The sequence below is a fragment of the Orbicella franksi genome, chromosome 12 (assembly GCF_964199315.1).
Source record: "Orbicella franksi chromosome 12, jaOrbFran1.1, whole genome shotgun sequence".
Taxonomy (NCBI): domain Eukaryota; kingdom Metazoa; phylum Cnidaria; class Anthozoa; order Scleractinia; family Merulinidae; genus Orbicella; species Orbicella franksi.
Genome location: NC_138156.1, coordinates 21431089 through 21450673, shown reverse-complemented (window position 1 = coordinate 21450673; position 19585 = coordinate 21431089). Strand labels below are relative to the sequence as shown.

General features: G+C 38.1%; 2 protein-coding genes and 1 pseudogene across 2 annotated transcripts; all 3 read left to right on the top strand.

The window, feature by feature from the left end:
- Positions 1–2118: 2118 nt before the first annotated feature.
- LOC145464357 (uncharacterized) lies at positions 2119–3722 on the top strand. Its single transcript, XM_081448213.1, has 2 exons — positions 2119–2295; positions 2966–3722. Exons 1-2 carry the CDS (start codon positions 2230–2232, stop codon positions 3461–3463), a joined length of 564 nt encoding a protein of 187 aa, XP_081304339.1. The 5' UTR covers positions 2119–2229; the 3' UTR covers positions 3464–3722.
- Positions 3723–9035: 5313 nt separating this feature from the next.
- Positions 9036–10021, top strand: LOC145462674 (cannabinoid receptor 1-like; annotated as a pseudogene).
- A 7682-nt stretch (positions 10022–17703) lies between these two features.
- On the top strand, positions 17704–19005 carry LOC145462304 (putative skeletal organic matrix protein 5). The gene is made up of 2 exons (XM_081445803.1): positions 17704–18011; positions 18589–19005. The coding sequence occupies exons 1-2, from the start codon at positions 17901–17903 to the stop codon at positions 19003–19005; spliced, it is 528 nt and encodes a 175-aa protein (XP_081301929.1). The 5' UTR covers positions 17704–17900.
- Positions 19006–19585: the final 580 nt, after the last annotated feature.

Below are 19585 nucleotides of genomic sequence, written 5' to 3'. Positions count from 1 at the left end.
TCTTGTTGAAAGATTTCCAATTATTAGTACGAGAAATGCAAATGTGTGTATCAAAACTCGCAATTTTTATGTTCGTACACACTAACTGAATTTTTCTTTTGTAGCGGAGTATGAAAATATATTTCTAAGTAAAGGCGTTAAAGGAAATAAAACCAAACACTTTTGGGATCCATCCCTCACAAAACGGAAATTAAACGCAAGAGAAGACAAAATTCATTACAGTTTGATCGTGGTTTTAGTCCTCACTATTTTTCTGTTTTTGAACTATGGAATTTTTTGAGCAAGGATGGCCTAGTGGTGAGAGCGCTTGTCTGCCGAATTTGATCCCTACCCGCGCTGCCAAATGTGGCTTGAGTCTGCAGTTGGTTCTCGCCTTGCTCCGAGGGTTTTTCTCCGGGTTCTCCGACTTTCCTCCCTCCACAAAAACGAGCATCTCCAAATTTCAATTCGACTAGGATAGAGGACCTGCATAAAAACCAGATAAGGCTGATGTGGCTTCCTTCCTCTCTAAATGTTGTAAATTTTTTTATTTATCTATAATGTTCTGTATAATTACAGCGGAGCTCCTGCGCCGAAGGCGCGCGAGCGGAGCCCCATACCTTAGCAAATTTGTAACCCATCGATCTTAAAAATTTTGGTTGTCACGTGACTGTCCGTACACACGTACGTCCGTCCGTCCGTACGTCCGTACGCCAATACCTTGAAAACTAAGAGAGCAGCACCATTACCATAGCTACATACTTGATTTTGAGTGTCCACGCTATTGTTAATTGACAGCTGTCACAAAAAGCTATCCGCTGACCAGTATCACGGGACTATATCGCGGGCTCAGGTTAAGAGCTCATGCGTTTCCCGTTGCGAGATTTTTTAAAGGTGACCGCTGACCAGTTACTGGTTTACTGATTGGATCGCGGGCTCAAGTCACGTTATTTCTCTAGGGGAGAAGGAAGGAGTACTCGCAAAAACAAAATTTCGGCGCAAATTAACCCCGGGCGCGTTGTTGACTTTTCCTCTGACATATTCCTTGTACAATCGTCTCTTGGAAAGTCCCTGATATATTGCGTACGTAATTTCTACAATCTTGGTTAGGCTTGTTGGGTATAGTTTGTTAAAATTTAACTGGAAAAAATAGCAAAATCACACGCTGAACAATTACATGCTCACAATTGATAATTTTTTGAGTTTCTGATCCGAGAAAGAATAATTCTCTTTTTCCTTTATCGTCAGTTATTGCAATCAAGCTTGGCTAAATCTATATATTAACACGTATTCAAAAATTTTGATTACCATGCTCATGTTACCCGGCGGTCCTTTCGGGCTCTTTTACTGGTAAAAAAGCAGAGCACGTGACTAAATTCTTTCAAATCAGGGAAGAATTTTTGCAATGAAAAAAGTAAAGGTGAAGTGGAAATAATAAACTGCCGATAAACAAAGCCGTGCGATGCTTCTTCTAGATAACCATTCAGCCAAACAACAAGAATAACAGGGACTGTTCTTCTTCAGATGATAAAAACAAAGGAAATACTGACGTTGATCGAGGTAAGGCAGTAAACCGTATTGGAAAAATCGATCTATGTTGAACACCCGACAAGGTTTCCATTCTTATCATCCAATAGGAACGTAAGAAGCACTCACAAATTCTCACATGACACAACAAGAATCCGTTATGCTGCTTTGCAACCCGAAGATGGAAATTGCAGGCTCAGGCTCGTTGGACACGACTGAGATGATGTCGTCATCAACTTGTGTTTGTTACCCCGCGACTGTAACTTAGTGTGTAAAAATATTGTTTAATGCTTTTCCACTAACTTCTCATCGTGTTATTTATTTTCAAAGGGAAAGACAAAATCACGGGGACATCTTGCAGCGACATCTTACAAAAAGACAGGTTTGTATCCATCCCTTTGAAGTAAGTAAAACCTTTATTTAAGTGTCTATGCGTTTAGCCTAGATAGACTTACTGGGGACACTAGTAAATAGCAGCACTAATTGACATACGGTACTTACAAAATTTGAATATTTACAGGAAAATGGTAAAAACGTATTCCTGAAGCCACCTAATGATGTCATTAATTTATCCTATAAAGCCTTTTGTTTTCTCAATCAGTTCAACCTCAATGGTCAAACAAGCAAACATAATAAAAAATATTTTTGTTTTATTGCAGCTCAAGTCCAAATGGTGAGCACTGCATAACAATTGGGAACGTCACTTGGAAAACAAGATGTAAAATGAATAGAATTCCCGGATGTGGACGTGGAGTCTGGGAACTACTTATGAGAATTAATGGTTCAATGGTATGAAGATTTTTTTTCCTGGGAATTATTTTTCCCGATTACTCCCTCTCCCCCCCCCCCCCAAAAAAAAACAAATCCATTATTGAAAGACTCGCAAACACAGTACTACCGAAAAAAAATGACGCGAAACACTTTAAAACCTGATGTAGAACACTTTTTTGAGCTATGTTTTGTTTTATGGTCCTGTTCAATATCTTGTAAAAATGGCTTTAAAATATGTAGCCCCGATTCGACCTTGTCAATGTGTTTCAGCATTTGGAAAATTTTATCCGGAAATTTAGTTCCTTTCAACATTTTTCGACTAAATCAAGGAATTGAAGTCTCATTTGATTTGCCCCCCCAAAGTTGGCAAAATAACGTTCGCGCAAGCGAACAATCATGTGTTTCATTGTTACCTATAACTTAATTTCAAAATTTGTATAAGTTAAATAAGGAGGGTAAACTAACATTTTCAGAAATTTCGCGGCTACTACCCTAGTCCATTACAATTTAGCTTTTACATACATACATACATGCATGCATGCATGCATGCATACATGCATACATGCATACATGCATACATGCATACATGCATACATACATACATACAAACAGTTAATTATTTACCCCCACCCCACTCCAGTTGATAATTTTGGCAGATCGCTAATGGCAAATATGCCTCACCTCTTAGAACACGTTCTATTATGATTCTCCTCACTGGACCAGCAAAGTTCCTTACAGACAAGGAGGCGAAATCAAACTTCCTGGATACTGGCTCAGAAATTTTACCAAGATATGTGTCACCATGAAGTTCGCATCAAACACGTCAAGGAAGGCAACATCTATAGTGATGAATTATGCATCTCCATCGCTTTACTCGGCTGTAAACAGTGGAGTTAAGACATGGCCAGCAGACCTGGCCATCATCAAGACTCCACCCAACATCGACAGAAGTTGTTTGGTGCAGGGCTTCAACATGCTTGGACCACACCCATGGGTTATAAAGACCCGTATTGGAGTGAAAACCCAGCCTGGAAGCCTGTGTACCTTACCATATTTGGTGCGCGGTGTTGGTATTAGTTGGTATTGGCATGGATATCAGAAAATACTTTGTGGAGAGTTGATAATTGGGCAGTCAAACGTTACAGTGGAAACCTATCCAGCTTTCTGTAGAGTCTACATTCAGTAACAGTTCCAATTGGAGAGCTATCATCCACAGATATTCTTATCATTCAGTTTACTCTAACCATGTTGCTTTACTCTTTTTCAATCAACACTCACCGATTCGGTGGAACCTGAGTAATAAAGAAAAAAATACGTTCACAGGAACAATTTACAACTTTCTTTGATTGAGCTACTGCGCGCCAGACGTTACACAGTCGAAACCTTAGGTCATCTAATCTGGCGATTATTCGTTGTTAGTTTATAAATTCTTCTCTTTAGGCCTATTTTTTTTTAGCTGTGTTTTAAATAAAGACGAGAAGACGAAAAAACTGTAATGTGGATTTTGCTTCATTTGGTACAAATTGAGTTGATTATAGTTATTTACCTTAAAAGTTTTGTCTATTATGAGCATGTCCGTTTGAAATTGTATCACGCGTTGGCTTAAAGAGACTTTGATTGTGATTCCTATACTTTTTTTTTTTTTTTTAAATTTAAAGTAACACGTCTTAACAAATTACACGTATCACAAATTACAAATTACAATAACAAAGTACTCTGGTATGGCTACTCCGATACTACAATGTACAGTACCTACTTACATCAGGTGTTACTTACTTACATTAGGAAAACGAATAACATAAAGTAATTAATTAATTCTGACAGCACACATTAGCTACAATTAAATTAAACAGGATAAAAAGCAAGAAATAAAAAAAAAAAGAGAGAAAGAAAAAAACAATAAAAGGAAAAAAAAAATTAAAATTACAAAATAAACAAAAAAGCAAACAAATAACTAATAGCGCGGGGAAGGGGGAGGAGGAACGATTTCTAATCTTGATTTAAGACAATTAAAAGTAACTTAGTCTATAAAGTTTGTGAGGAGCATTGTTACGTTACGAGTACTTTTTCAGTGTTAATTTACAAATTTTCAACTTTGCATTTATAGTTGATTCTAGCAATAAATTCGGGTAGTACAAATGAATTGTTATTTAGTTTACTTACATACACATAGAATTTCATAAAAAGGAGGGTGTAATTGAATTTTCCCACTAGCTCCATGTATGTTGGGTGTTTAAAGGTGGCGAAAAGCGTTTCTTTTGTATCTGGTTTAAAGTTTGAACCATACTGAGTGTTAAACCAATTAATGACTTTGCATGTGAAGGTTTTTGTAAATTCGCAGTCGATAAAGGTGTGATTTATGGAGTCTGGCTCACCACAGTAGATGCAGTCACTGTCTGTATTTATCCCATATCTGAAGAGTTCTTTCTTTGTAATGACAATCCTATGAATAAGTTTGAATTGGAATTCTTTCAACTTATTTTCTTTGCATGTTTTTGAAGCCATTTTAAAAACATCTGTCCAATTCTCTGTGTCTATTGAAATATCTCTTTTCCATCTTTCCGGGCCAGTATGAGGTGATTGGTGTTTCTTAACGAGAAGTAGGCGGTAATAGTCTCTTGCCCTATACGTTTCAAAATTGATTTGATTAGTTTCGTTCAGTAAAAAGATTTCCAGTTTTCTCTATAATTAAGGATCGAGTTTTGCCCTAGGACTCGCGCTCTGTTCTTCAAGCTCACAGGAATTGCACTCAAGATTTGATAGAACTGGAGAAAGTTTGTGTTACAATGATATTTAGCGTGAAATTCTTGAAAAGTTAGGTATTGACCGTTTTCATTAAAAAGCTGTTGGATCGTGTGGATACCCTTGATAAACCATTCCCTTATAAATAGCGGTTTTCCATCAACTAAGATTTCTTTGTTATTAAAGAGAATGGTTTCGGATCCTTGATCATAATTGTACAGAGTCTTGATTTCATCAAATGCAATAAGTGTGCCTCTGTAGAATGTTGGAATGTGTCTTAAATATTTGACATCGTAGTTACATCGAAGCAGGAAATTGAGACCTCCGTGTTTGTTAAAAAAATAGTCCGGTACTACTTTCCAATTGCAGCTATCTCTAAAGAGAAGTCTTTTGATCCATGCAAGCCTGAGCGATTTTATCGTAAGTTCGATGTCAACCATCCGTAAGCATCCCGTGGAAAGGTCTTGGTAGATACTAGTCCCTTTTATTTTGTCCTTCTTATTTTTCCAAAGGAAACGAAACATTTTATCTTCTACCATTGGCACTATTTCCTTAGGGACGTTAACATTTGAAATTGAGTATATTAATTAAGTTAGCCAACCCCAAAGAATTAATTATCAGTACTTTTCCATAGAGTGTTAATAAATTTGTCTGCAGTTTTTGTACTTTCAAATTAAAGTTCATCTGGTTATTACCTTTTTCGTCATAGGAAACATAGATTCCTAGTAATTTTGTGGGAGTATTCATCCATTTCATCCCTAGTGGTTTGGTTCTATTATTCAACCATTTCCCTAACCAGAATGCTTTTGTTTTCTCTTCGTTGAGCACTAATCCAGAGAAATTCCCAAAAGCGCTCATAGTTTTCAGGGCTTGTTCAGCAGAAGTCACATCAGCACAAAATAAGTTCTGATTCCTTTTATGATTGTGATTCCTATATATTATCATTGATCAGATCAGCCTCTGCCTGTCCCATTTTAAACCTGCGAAAACAATTTTTTAAAAGTTTTATTCTAGCTCTTTCTTTTAGTAAATGCCTCTGAATCTATGAAGAGAAAGTCGCTTGCTGCTATACAGTTTACATATGTGTTATATATGTCAAACTTGGCTATGAGGAAGAGAATCATTCCAATAATTGGTTCCGGCTAAAATTTAATATTATAAGAAAAATGTTTTCTCCCAAGTGTGAGTCTACTTTTCGTTTTGACGAGGGAACAATCTTTTACGAAACTGGCTTGAAAAAGGCATGAACGCAGATGTTGTTAAACGTTGCCGTTCATGTTTCCGAGAATGGCTGACGGTGGTTACGTATTTATTAAACCCAAATCTAGAAATTTAACAATATTTATACGTTGAAACGCGGCTTGCCGTACTGTGATTAAGATCTGAATGAAGATGCAGGAATTAACTCGCAGTATACACTTCTTCTTGCTCTTTCAGTATTATGTCTTAGAAATCTATAGCGCATACGCACTGAGCCCACATCGCCGCCTACAAACACCTGTGAACTCTACAATTCAGGTATCATGGTAGGTGGATTGACAGTGTTTGGAAATCGCGCTCTTACGCTGGCGCTTTGAAAGAAAACCCCATCAACCTATACATTTTCTGCAAGCTTAATAGTTATAGAATACAATCATACCTTTGAAATTGTCTAAAAAGTCATTGTCGCAGTGATATTAAAAGAGATACCCAGCAACTCTGCTTCGCTAAAACTGGTTTGCTTCCGCGTGAATTATCGGAGCAGCACGGTTAACACCGGAAATGTTTTCTCACACATCACCTTCAAGGGGTCGGCGATTTTCCAGATGTTGTTTGGTTTTTTTTCTACACCCTCCTAAAGTTTGATATTTTCAATGCGGACGTTTCCTTCTACTAAAGAGACCATAACTTTGAAACGGAAGCGAACTTAAACAAAGCCCGACACCCTTTTTCGAAAGGGGTATCTTGGAACATACCTGCCGATTTTCAGCCAATTCCGTCGGAAGACGCGCGTAAACGAACTAAAAATGTTCATCCTTGTATGCAGTTTTATTTTATCGAGAAAAAGACGAAAACCATTTTATAAGATTGGTATGATTAGGTGTTAAAAATCCCCTCCGCACCGACAGATGTCGGCATGATACAGTATAGCACAACAATGGGTTATGACAACTTGAAATAAACAGACGTCTACAATTCTGGCGCGGAAACCCGTCGCAGGGAAATCGTCCGAGAGGCGACAAACTGCCAAGTTAAACTGCCGTGATTTCTTTTACTTAGAAGATTTCGTCGGCGGCATTGGTATTATGTTGCTTAAGTTTAGGCTTCTTCGTTTTCCAGACATTTTTTTAAACCATGCCCCGCGAAGCCAAAAACAGCAAATGTCGAGGTCTACATCGTCTACACCTACATCTGCGCTTGACTCTCTAGTTGTGGAAGTTTTGGAATCGCGTCCGTTCTCCAGCAATTACGTGCGACTAGCACTTTTTGTAGTTTGTCCTTCAACTTCATTGGCGGGACTAGTGTCCTCGAGTTCCTTCAACCATTCTTCTTGGTTACAGTGCGACCCACGGTCGCTCAGAGCCAAAGATCTTGTTCGACGCTGACCCTGTGGGTTCCACCGGATTTTTGCATCTTCGGCTTCTTCAAGGACGAAAATGGGCAAGACGTTTTCTTGCGTTTTCGTCCTGACATGAAGAAAATTTCACAAGAACGAAAGCTAACTTGCGATGAAACAACCAGATCCCGTCTGATCGAGAACAGTTCCGTCCACAAATAAAATATCACACTGCAATTCGCATAATCCATGTGACAACTGGCGGTGAATTTTAACCAGAGGTGTCAACGCGCCGTAAGGGGTTAATGAGATTCGAAAATAATTTTTTTATCTATCTTAAAAAATAAAAAAAAGCTTTTTATCCCATTCTTTTTGCAAAATAGTTGTCTCAGTCTTCTCAATTTTAACAGCCGAAAAACAATTTTTCGCATTTTTTTTTTTCTTTTATAAAAATCCACCTACCATGATACCTTTATTTATCAAAGCCATTTTGACTCAGTTGTCAGTTTGAACCTAATTCATCGTATTCTAATTTACAAAAGAATACTGACAATTAAGGTTCTGTTTACATTTGTGGTAAAGGTTTGCAGCTGATCATTCAATGGCAAATATGCATTAAGGCACAGAATTCGATTCAGTTTTTCATTTGTTCGTGATTAAGAGTAAAGCCAAGCCACAAGTTGACGACGTCCTGCTTGACGCGTCAGGCAAAACGTCAAATGAAGTTAAAAGCTTATTAGAATTAGCTTTTAAAAAGAGTTATCTTATCTCTATCTTATCTCTATCTAAGATGAAATGTGAGACACCTGGTGTAAGCAGATACAAGGAATTTTCTAACCGAGACTCTATCCGCAAGGCCAGGGAAGCTTTTTTAATTCAAAAAGGCAGAACAATTGATCCTAATGGTCTGAACATCCGCGAAGAAACGTATTAATTGTTTCCATTTGTTTTCTTTTATTATGTTCTTTTATCATGTTATTTTATTTTACCGTATACTTATCTTCAATTTACACTATCAATTACTTTTGCGTATTTCCGGTATTACGTAAATATCGGCTACATAAAAACACGCACCAATGTAAAATCTTCCATTGTACCTGAAGAAGGCTGGTTTGGCCAGCCGAAATATAGTACACCTTCAAAAAATCAATCTACGTTGTGTCGGTTTTTGCTGTTGTATTCTTCACTTCTTCAATGGAGTTATGATTAGGTTGCTGAAGTGTACCGGCTTTTAACATAGCTACCAGTTTTAAAAGATGAAATGTGAGACATCTGGTGTAAGCAGATACAGGGAATTTGAAACTCCCAAAATATATATTTTATATTGCATTGATGGCTTCATAATTTCAAACAGCTTTTGAGCGAAAAATTTCTAGGAACGAAGCTTTCCAAACATTTTCCAGCGGATACTTCTTTAGTGGAGTATTACTGATCAGTAGAAGCTTACCGGAACGTTTTCGAATTGAAAACGTACGAGATAATGAAAAATACTTTATTTGGCAAAGCGCTGCTCTACCAGCCCTCGAGTACGGAATATGGAAATTTAAGATCATGGTACATTGTTAACTGTGTCTTCAACGCTTTCCTTACTATAACCGCCATCATCTTCAACAGCGTCACAATCCAGGTTCTAAGAAAAACTTCATCGTTACCTAAGCCGCTAAGAGCATTGCTTGTGAGTCTTGCTATCTCTGATCTTGGTGTTGGTTTACTCGGCGAGCCTTTCTACTTTGGGCTACTGGTAAAGTGGTTGCAGCGTGACAGTTCAACTGATGCTGCCTCAAGCGCGTTTCTCTTTACCTTGCATTTATTTTCCGCAGCGTCATTTTCCGGAGTCATGGCTCTAAGCGGGGACAGATTCTTCGCTGTGCACCTACATCTCAGATACCGGGAATTTGTGACTTACAAGCGATTTGTTGTTGTAGTAATCTCCACATGCCTGTATCATTGTTTTCGTTGTTTTGCTTGCGGGTTTCCACCGATATTTCCCAAGCATTGGTTCCCATTATCGGAGTCGTTTGCCTCGTATTCTCAGCGGTGCTTTTCTACAAGATTTATTTAGCTGTGCGGCGCCACAGAAATCAAATTCATGCGGCCCTACAAGTGCAACAAGTAACACAGAATGGCGAAATGGCAAATGCTGCTAGGCTGAGAAAATCTGCAGTCGGTACATTTTACGTGTATCTGGTGTTTTTGCTCTGTAATTTCCCGCAGTTCTGTATTTTTGCTGTCGTTGAAATTTCTGGCTTAAATACCGGTGTAAAAGTACTTTTCATTTTTTCGACTACGTTGTTATTTGTAAATTCAACGTTAAACCCTGTTATTTACTGCTGGAAGATGAGACACATTCGACGCGCTGTCTTGGACATACTGCGAAATATATTCCCAAGTCACAACTAAGAAAAATACCAGTGAATAAAGGTAGAGAAGCTGGGCTAGATGACCATTGAGACAATTCTTAGTACTTTTTAAAAGCCCTCATAGCAACGCTTGTCGAACAGTATAGATAGGCATGCCCACTACGCGATCAAGCGTGTTGTGGCTTTGTTAATAAAACGGAACCATACTGTAAGTGCATCCTTTAATACTTATCAAAGGAAAGTGTAAATATGGGCATATATGAATGAACAAAAACCTTTGGTGGGTTTGTGCGCTTCAGATGATCTTAGAATGCAAACCTTCTAATTACCACTACCAAATTGTTAATTGTCATTTTTTTCTTTTCACAGATCCTTTTTTTTTTTGTTATTCATGTTTCATCTGTTATTTAACACTGAAAGATGAGACAAATTCAGCACACTATCATGACATACCGAACAACTGGGGCCAGATGAATAACACGTTTAATTTTGTTTTTCTCTGTTAACCTTTTAACAGAATTGCTTGACTGCGTTTGTTATATTTTTTCTCCCCATATTTTGCATATTTTAACCCCTGGTAAACCCGGCAATGCCAGATAATATATAGCCGCCCTCCGCAAACTTAAGGAAATTTTGAAGTAGAGGCGGGGCACAATAGAGGAGTGACTATTGTAAGCAGGAGATATGTTTAACAAGGAATATAAATTCACTCACGTTTCATTTCCTTTATCGAGCAAACGAACGTTATGTCCATTCGTTCTAGTTTTTTGGAGGTTAGCTTGGAATTATAGACCTGCAGACGATTTAATACGATTTTGGCGTGTCGCGTTAAACCACCATAGTATATGTCTGTATTGGTGAAATTCAGTGGCTGTAAAATAGTTCATAAATTTATCGAACTGGTCGAAGAAGAACTCGGCCCTGCAAATTTTTGCAATATGGACTGTTTAGATGAAGAAATCCTAAATTAGTTCAGCCGAAACCGCCCTTTTAGAAGTGAGCAAAAAAGAATACCTGGTATTGTTCCGTTTTCTCTCGCGGACATTTAAATTTTATTAAACGTCTACTGAAGAAAATGTTTGAAAACGCAATGCATATGTACTTGTACTTAACCTGTAGTGACAGAGCGAAAATCACTCAAATGAATCATTAATACCACTAAGATTAAAGTTGCATCACCTTTGACAGCTGACTTGAAAAAAAGTATTTTTTCCTGTAAGGTCTCTTACCTTGCTCACAGAAAATAACATATCGCTAATCTACACTTATCAGACGTTTTGACTTAAAATTTCATCTGAGACGGGCAGAACGGACAAGAGCCCGCAACTCAAAGGATACCTCTTGAAAGCGTTTTTGTCATTAGCATTGGCTGTCAAAAGAGAGCTTTGAACTTGGTGTGAGTCGGCACATTATTTTCAGCTTCTATTACTTTAGTTTACACTCTGACAAAAATTAGACAAAACATCGCAGCACGTCGTCAGAAACACAAGCGGCTTTTAGGGCTGTTTGCGAAAAAAACTAATTGCAAAATTTAACTGCACTAATTAAAGTAATAATCAAACTGATCCTAGTTTAAATTCAGATTATTTTAATGACAAATTTGTAATTTTGGTCAATTTGGGGAGTACGATGTGATATTTATGCAGATGATGTGAGACCCCCTCAAGTACTTAACAGATGTTTCATAAAAACTTCTGACATTAAACCTAGAGTGGCTCGTATGCCGAGTTGTCTCAAAAAGTGTCTATTTGTTTTATGTGTTTCTCTTAGCTGATCAAAACTAATGTTGAAACGTTTCTAATCAACATGACGTTACTCATCCAAATTCACGTTATTTTATTGGCGAGTCTTGCCTGCGTTCAGATGCAGATGTTTCGATTTTCATACTTCAAAATTTCATCTCAAGAAAGTGTAGATGAAGCGGAAGATTTTACAATAGCTACACAGGTTCTCGATGAGTTTAGTTGCGCTTTAATGTGCAGCTCCACCATTGTGTGTCACTACGCGTTGTTTGACAAAGATTCAAAAAAATGTTCTTTCGTGAAAGCGACAGAAAACCTGAACCGAAAGGACGATGCAGAGCCTGAGTCAGAAAAGATTCTTCTGGAAAAGGTAGGCAACGATGAAAGAAAGTGTGAGTGCAATGCGTTTGATACATCATTAGGATTTTAACACTAATGGCTAATTACCAGTTAAAGTATTGCTTTCAATGACCTCCATAGAATTTCGAAGTTTTAATTTTTCTCATAAGAGTGCAAAACTGAGAAATCTGATCACCTGTTCGTGCATGTCTGAAGCGCAATCAATTTATGACTGGCCGCTAAATCATAACATCAACCCCTGCAATTTATTCCGTAATTTCGTTAACTCTGTCACACTGTGAATTAGACAGATGATGCATGACCAATTGATGTTACATTTAGTTAGCGAATGAAACCCTGTTCAGTGTGATCATTCAATTAAAACTGTAATGAACATTACGTTCACATAGAACCTTTTACTTAGCAAACGTTTAATTATCAAAATTAAATTTGGATAGTCTAAATTTTTTGAGTATGTAGATCTCAAGTACAGAACAGGATTCAATTCGAAACCGAAGAAATAAAGATAAAACAGTGAATTATGATGGAAAATTTGGTCTAGTCCAATGTCCTTGCCTCTACACACGTTTACAGAGCACAAATTATTTCTTTTGATTAATTTATTTTCAGTTAGCGAAAAGCAATTTCATTAATAACGTGTGAAGTTTCTGAATAGGTAATATATTCTACAGACGCCAATATATTTAAACAACTAATTGAAAAACGTTGTCAAGAAAAAAGTGTAACTGAACCATGAACGATATGACACAGTAGTTTTCTGAGAAACTGCAAACTAATAGTAATTTGCATTCTAAGACATCGTGTTTTATGCGATCAACATGCGGGCTGTATGACATCATAGGCCCTTTGCACGATCCGGTCACATGGTACAAAATCACACATGCTGGTGAGCAAGTTGCACAGTGGGACTTCCAAAACAATGCCACTCGTACCAGTTTACCTGTACCTCTTTTTTTTTGGAAGTCCCACTGCGGAACTTGCTCACCAGCACGTGGCATTTTGTACCATGTGACCGGATCTTGCAAACTGGAGATGAGGGCCTATTACTCCCTTGGTTATGATATTAAAGAAACTGCAGGATTGCTCGCATTGTCTGTAAATGTAAATTTCCCTCTGTTTTCTGATCAATACCTTTATTTAATCAAGTAACAATATTTAATGTGGAAGGAGGACTAAGGAAACCTTTGCCGACTTTTACAAAGTAGTCTCCCTACTCTTTATATTAAAATAAGAAAGAAAAGATAAGATGAGTAACTACGTAAGAAGCTAAGTAACATCAGTCAATCAGTCAATTAGTCAATCAGTCAGTCAGTCAGTCAATCAGTCAATCTGAGTCAGTCAGTCAATCAGTCAATCAGTCAATCAGTCAGTCAGTCAGTCAATCAGTCAGTCAATCAGTCAGTCAGTCAATCAGTCAGTTAGTCAATCAGTCAATCAGTCGGTCGGTCGGTCGGTCAGCCAGTCAGTCAATCAGTCCGTCCATCGCTCAGTGAAACCTGATTCAGCTTCATAAAAACTAAATGGACCTCTTCATCATTTTCGTTCTATTTAAGAAAAGAAACAGTTTCCTTTCGTTACAATAACACTGTTGGCCTTTTTATTTGCTGGTACTGCTGTTGGTTTCAAGAACCTTTCCACATTTTCTCTTTGTCTCCTGGACCAGGTTGTTCAATGCCCGATTAAGCTAACCCAGGATTAGCGAGAAATGTAATTTCAGCTTTTTAACTTTTCGGCGAGGTTTTCTGTTTATATTGGTTGTCCTTCAGTTTTGAACTTTAGTTATCTTAAACTTCGGCTAAAAATATAACCAGTGAAACATTTTTATTCCAGAAAAGAATTAATTTCTCGTCAACTTTTAATCCTGTGCTAGCATTAACCGACTTTCGAACAACCCGGCCCTGGAATACTCGTTTACTTTCGCTGGCATTCATCTAGGTCGAGTTTGGTTCGTTTGTTGTAGAACCACAGGATATCTTTTCAGAGATATCTCTTTATACCTCACGTTGTACAAAACGTGGATCACGTGATACAAACGTACCACGTGACCTAATTTAAGTCGTGGTGTCTGTCTGTGTTTGCGATAATTTTGTGGTCTGACGAGATGGTGAAAACCCAGGCACGTAAGGCTTGCACGAGTGAATAGTTGTATCTGAATGAAATTATTATTTTTTTGTCAGTGTTTTGATATGACTTCTGGGTGGAAAATGAAAGAAAGTATTAATGGCTACCTATGTTCAAAACTTGTAAAAGCCACAATATTGGAGTTGCTATTAATATATGTAAGCAAACCTGTTTACTACTTTGATGAAGACATAAGTTATGTAAAAGATATTTTTATGTAAATATGGATTGTTTTCTTGCTAACTCACTACCTGCTTACTTGCTTGCTTTTATTTGATTGACTCATATATCCATCATTTAACTGATTGATCAATCGTTTGATTGTTCTTTAATTACTTTATGCTTTTTTAACGACACTAAGTGACATTTGACGCCGACAGTATACTTTTTTCCATCAAGGTCGATATTGCGCCAAACAGCAAACAAGACTGCGTTTCAGTGGAGAAGGACAAGCCTTGCACTGCTCACGGTAATCAGGAAAGACGTATAGATAGATACAACAATTTATTTATCCACGGAAGCTTTTTTAAATCTTTGTTTTTCCCAAGTGATAATGTTTACTATAAAAATGTTTCTGATGATGATAATGATAACGAAGTTGATTATAATTAGCATGAGTATGACGATCCAGACGGTTCAATAATGCTGAAGTCGTTATCGTGAATGTGAGAATAGAGCGTGAAAAGAAAAGACCTTTGACTATTCTATTAGTAACCGCTAACCGAAATTGTCTTTTTTAATTCTCAAAGAAAACAAAACCAACCGGCCTTCTTGCAGCAGCATTCTCCAAAAAAATAGGTATGGTTAAATAACCGTTATAAATAGATTTAGCCAGGCCTAAAAGCGGAGAAACAAGTTAACCCGGCTTAAACCCGCGATCCAATCGTAAACCAGTCCCTTGCGAATGAATTTTCAGCTTTTTGGGAATTTCTAGGAATTCCTTGGTATTCCTTGGAAATTCTCAGATATTCCCATAAAACTCCAAACTATGCAAATTAGGCAGAGTTGCATAAGTTTGGAATTCCTTGGAATTCTTGAGAATTAGACGTTGTACAAATTTCGATGCCTGGAATACCTAGGAATGCTCAAGAATCTTACTTGAGGTATTCTTAACAAGGGTTGGAATTTTGGGGGAATTTCTGCATGACGATGGACTTTTTGAGGCTAGTTGATTTCTTGGAATTTCTAGGAATTTCCATTACATAGTGTTTTTTTTGTCTAATCACTGATTCCTATTGCAAATCTGATCCCGGTACAATTAATATATAGATTTAGCCAAGCAAAAAAAAGTGGAGCTCCTGATTGCAATAACTGACTATAAAGGAAAAATAGAATATTTTTTTCTTGGATCAGAAACTCAAAAAATGATCAATTGTGAGCATATAATTGTTCAGCGTGTGGTTTTGCCATTTTTTCCAGCTAAATTTTAACAAACTACAAAACCAATTGAAAGGCTGACCGGACGGCTGAAAAGGGTAAATTTAATGCTCACTATTTCGGTTAGACAGGACTAACCTTCTTCAGGGGCTACACTAAAGCTAAGGAGATATGGATAAAACGGTTACAAAATTTTAAATGATAATTAGGAAATATGTGACACGATTGGTTGACTGAGCAAAAAAGAAAAACAAAAGAAACAAAAGAAACAAAAGAAAAAAATGAAACCTGTACTAAAGCGGATACATAAAAAAATAAATAGATTAAATTTCGTCACTCCTGTTTAATCCAGAGGGTTCAAGGGTCTTACCCTTGGAGATCAGAAATGCTTGTAGAAATTACGTACGCAATATATCAGGGACTTTCCAAGAGACGATTGTGCAAGGAATATGTCAGAAGAAAAGTCAACCACGCGCAAGGGGTTTATTTGCGCTAAAATTTTGCCTTTGCGAGTATATACTGCCTCCTTCTCCCCCAGAAAAATAACCTGACTTGAGCCCGCGATCCAATCGGAAAACCAGTAACTGGTCAGCGGTCAAAAAACACGCAACCTCGATGAGCTCTAAACCTGAGCCCACGATATGGTCACGTGATACTAGTCAGCAGATAGCTTGTTGTGACAGCTATCAATTAACAATAGCGTGGATGCCAAAATTCAAAGATGTAGCTATGGTAATGGTGCTACTCTCTTAGTTTTCAAGGTATGGCTGGTTTGCAGTGTCACGCCATCAAAAATAAAAATCATAACCATTCAATGAATTAAGTCAAGAAGCTGGGATATGAAAGATGATTGATATATAAACAACCTCGCTAAGATTTAGGTCTGTGCGGTTTTTCATTCTCCCGCTATTCGGAGAAATGTTTCACTCAATTTTCACTCAATTTTCTCAGAGGACCCTCCTGAAAACCACCTTATGGTGATTGGAGGCTTCCTCTTAAAATATTATGTATAATCATTATTATCATTATTATTATTATTATTATTATTATTATTATTATTATTATCATCATTATTATTATTATTACTCAAATTTATAGAGCTTTGTATGGAGTCGCCACGTCTGTGCCCCTCGGAGGGACACAAACATGGCGGCCGTAACGTAACAGAAACATCTGTCATTGAGTTTTGCCATTGAAACGAAAAGTTATTACCCTAGAGCTCCGACACACTGAAATCAACACCTCCTATAGAGCAACAACTGTTTAGTTACCAAAAACTTGAGCAATAACTCATCTTTTGACCTACTCGAGAGTCTTATCGGGGCGCCATTTTAATGTCACACAACGTATAAACTTGGAAATTCAAACGTGCCCTATTTCAAAATGAGGAACCCTGTCGAGCTTAAACGCTGCAAAACGTCAAGTTATTAGAGGGCCTTACGTCTGCTGAAACTTAAACTTCAGAGGGATTGGTAATTTCTTATTTTGGAAAATGATGACGTCACATGAAAAGCGGCAATTGGCGTTCGGACGGACGTAAGTACGGACAGTCACGTGACTACCATCAGATCGATGGGTTACAAATTTTCCTAGGTGTGGGGCTCCGCTCGCGCGCCTTCGGCGCGCAGTAGCTCCGCCATAAATACCGACAATGTGGGCATTGAGGCCACAACTTTTATCTCCAGGCTTAAGTTTCATGTCTGTATCATGACTACTGCATACTTCATCCCTCATCCAAAATTTAAATCATAGAGAAAAAACGAAAGGAATTCTGGTAGTTGTAGTCAAAATGACGACAACGTGCAAATATGCTATTCCAAGGAATTCCATTTCTCGATCGCGATTACCATGAAAATTTGTTCCTTTGTTCCTAGGAACTCTTAAGAATTCCTAAGAATAAATTCCTAGGAATTCCCAGCGTAAATTCGCAAGGGGCACTTGGTCAGCGGCCAACTTAAAAAAAAAAGACGTGATCTAAGCTCTAAACTAACCATATCGCGGGCGTTTGAACACATTTTTAAACACCGCGAACGGAGTTGAAAATACGACGTGAGGCGCAGTATTTTTGACAAACTTCAAGGTTTTGGAAATGTTGTCAGACACGTTCTTGAGTGCTTGATATATCTTCTCAATCGAAACTAAAACTAAGGAGAAAATGGAGAAATAAAATTGTAGAGAGCTGTGCTAATATCCAAACACCATCACAGTCATGATTTGCTTTGTTTAAACTTAATGAATTATTTTAAAATAAGTTTGAGAAGTTTCGTTCTCGCAAACACACGGTCACATACCTTCCAAGAACTCTTTTCTGCGTAAAATCAGAAATAATGCTCAAGCTAATAACACTCTTTTCATCGCAGCTCAAACCCGACTGGTATTTACAACATGAAAGTCAGTAATATCACGTGGCCAAGATGGTGTGAAATGAAGGGAATTCGAGGATGTGGAGATGGAGCCTGGGAACTGGTGATGAAAATCAAAGGTGACAAAGACAAGGTATTCAAGTTTCGATCGCTAGCAACAACACCAAGGTCTCGGTTTGATATTTTCACGTAAAGACCTCACTCTCGATTAATAAGTAGTTATTTAATTTTATAACCAACTGGGAAATCTTTGCTCCACTATTTACTTAATACCTAATCCTCTTCGTCCCCTTTGGCGCACAATTAAGTCAACAATTAACAATCCCTCGCCAATGCTTCGTATTTTGTGTAGCAAGTTGTGCCTCGCCCTATTGGAGTTTTGCCTCACTGAACTCAGCAACGAAACTTCGGTGTTGGGTGGTTTTGTGCCAACCAGGTTTTCATTTTGGAGTTGGTGTCCGTCGCAGGACAATCCTAGGGATATGAGCCGGATTCATTCTAAGTACGTGGCCCAGCCATGTCTGTGCTCTGGGTCAATCAAATTTTCAATGCGATGAAGAAAATCGTCTGCGACTCAGTGATTGCCTACTTTCGAAATTCACTTCCAAAGAGTTTAGATTGCTGTTCGAACCCATGATTGACTTAACCGCGGATACCTCAATGAAGTCCAATGAAACTATAACTAACGGTAAGTATATCTCACATTTTAGAGCTCGTACCGCTATGATTCTCGTCGCTGGACCAACAAGAGAGCCTCAGTCAGATGGGTTTTAAGTAAGGGAAAACAAGTTAAATTACCAGCATACTGGCTCAGCAGTTTCACCAGGATTTGTGTCACCATGAACTTTAAAGAAAGTGTCTCTAGGAACGCAACATCGATTGTAATGAATTATACAGCACCATCGCTTTACTCCGCTCTCCACAGTGGAGTGAAGAAGACATGGGCAGCAGACTTCTCCACCATCAAGACTCCACCCGACATCGACAAAAGTTGTCTGGTGCAGGGCTTCAACATGCTTGGACCGCACCCATGGGATTGGAGTGGAGTCCCAGCCTCAGAGCCGATGTCCCTTCCCATATTTGGTTCGTGGTGTTGGGATTGGCTTTCAGGAATATACCCAAGTTAGTTGTGGGGAAATCATTATCAGCAACCATTCATACATCCCAGCAGAAGTCTATACAGCTTACTGTAAAATATACGTTCAGTAGCGGTTGCCGAAAGTAAAAAGTTATCAGCCACAGCTTAGTAAATGACAACAGCCGGATGAATACTACAGCAATATTACGAGCAATATTGTAAAAATATTGTAAAAAGAGTGTACCACCTTAATCATCTCACATCTTGAATGCAGCTATTAATAATGGTAATAGGACTGAGTGGAGTCCAGTTCGGTCTGTAATCACACGAGTGATTAACAAAATCGGACGACCGCGAAGCGGGAGTCCGATTTGTTAATCACGAGTATGATTACAGACTGCATTGGACGACGCGATGTCCTGTTACCAATTAATCAAAACTATGACAAAATTCGAGAAACGAACAAACCATCGATTGAGCGCTGAACGATTAAACGTCGTTATGGATGCTGAAAAACACAGCAGTTTACTCAACAAAGTGCACCGCAACAGCGCGCGCAAAATGACGCGTACTGTCCAATTACAAGCGTGACGCGTACACTGTCCAATTAATGCTCAAATCGGGCTGCT

Coding starts and splice junctions, on each gene's coding strand:
- LOC145464357 (XM_081448213.1), top strand. CDS start 2,230: ATGAATAGAATTCCCGGATGTGGACGTGGAGTCTGGGAACTACTTATG. Junction 2,296..2,965: donor TGAGAATTAATGGTTCAATG/GTATGAAGATTT, acceptor CTCACCTCTTAG/AACACGTTCTATTATGATTC.
- LOC145462304 (XM_081445803.1), top strand. CDS start 17,901: ATGAAAGTCAGTAATATCACGTGGCCAAGATGGTGTGAAATGAAGGGA. Junction 18,012..18,588: donor TCAAAGGTGACAAAGACAAG/GTATTCAAGTTT, acceptor CTCACATTTTAG/AGCTCGTACCGCTATGATTC.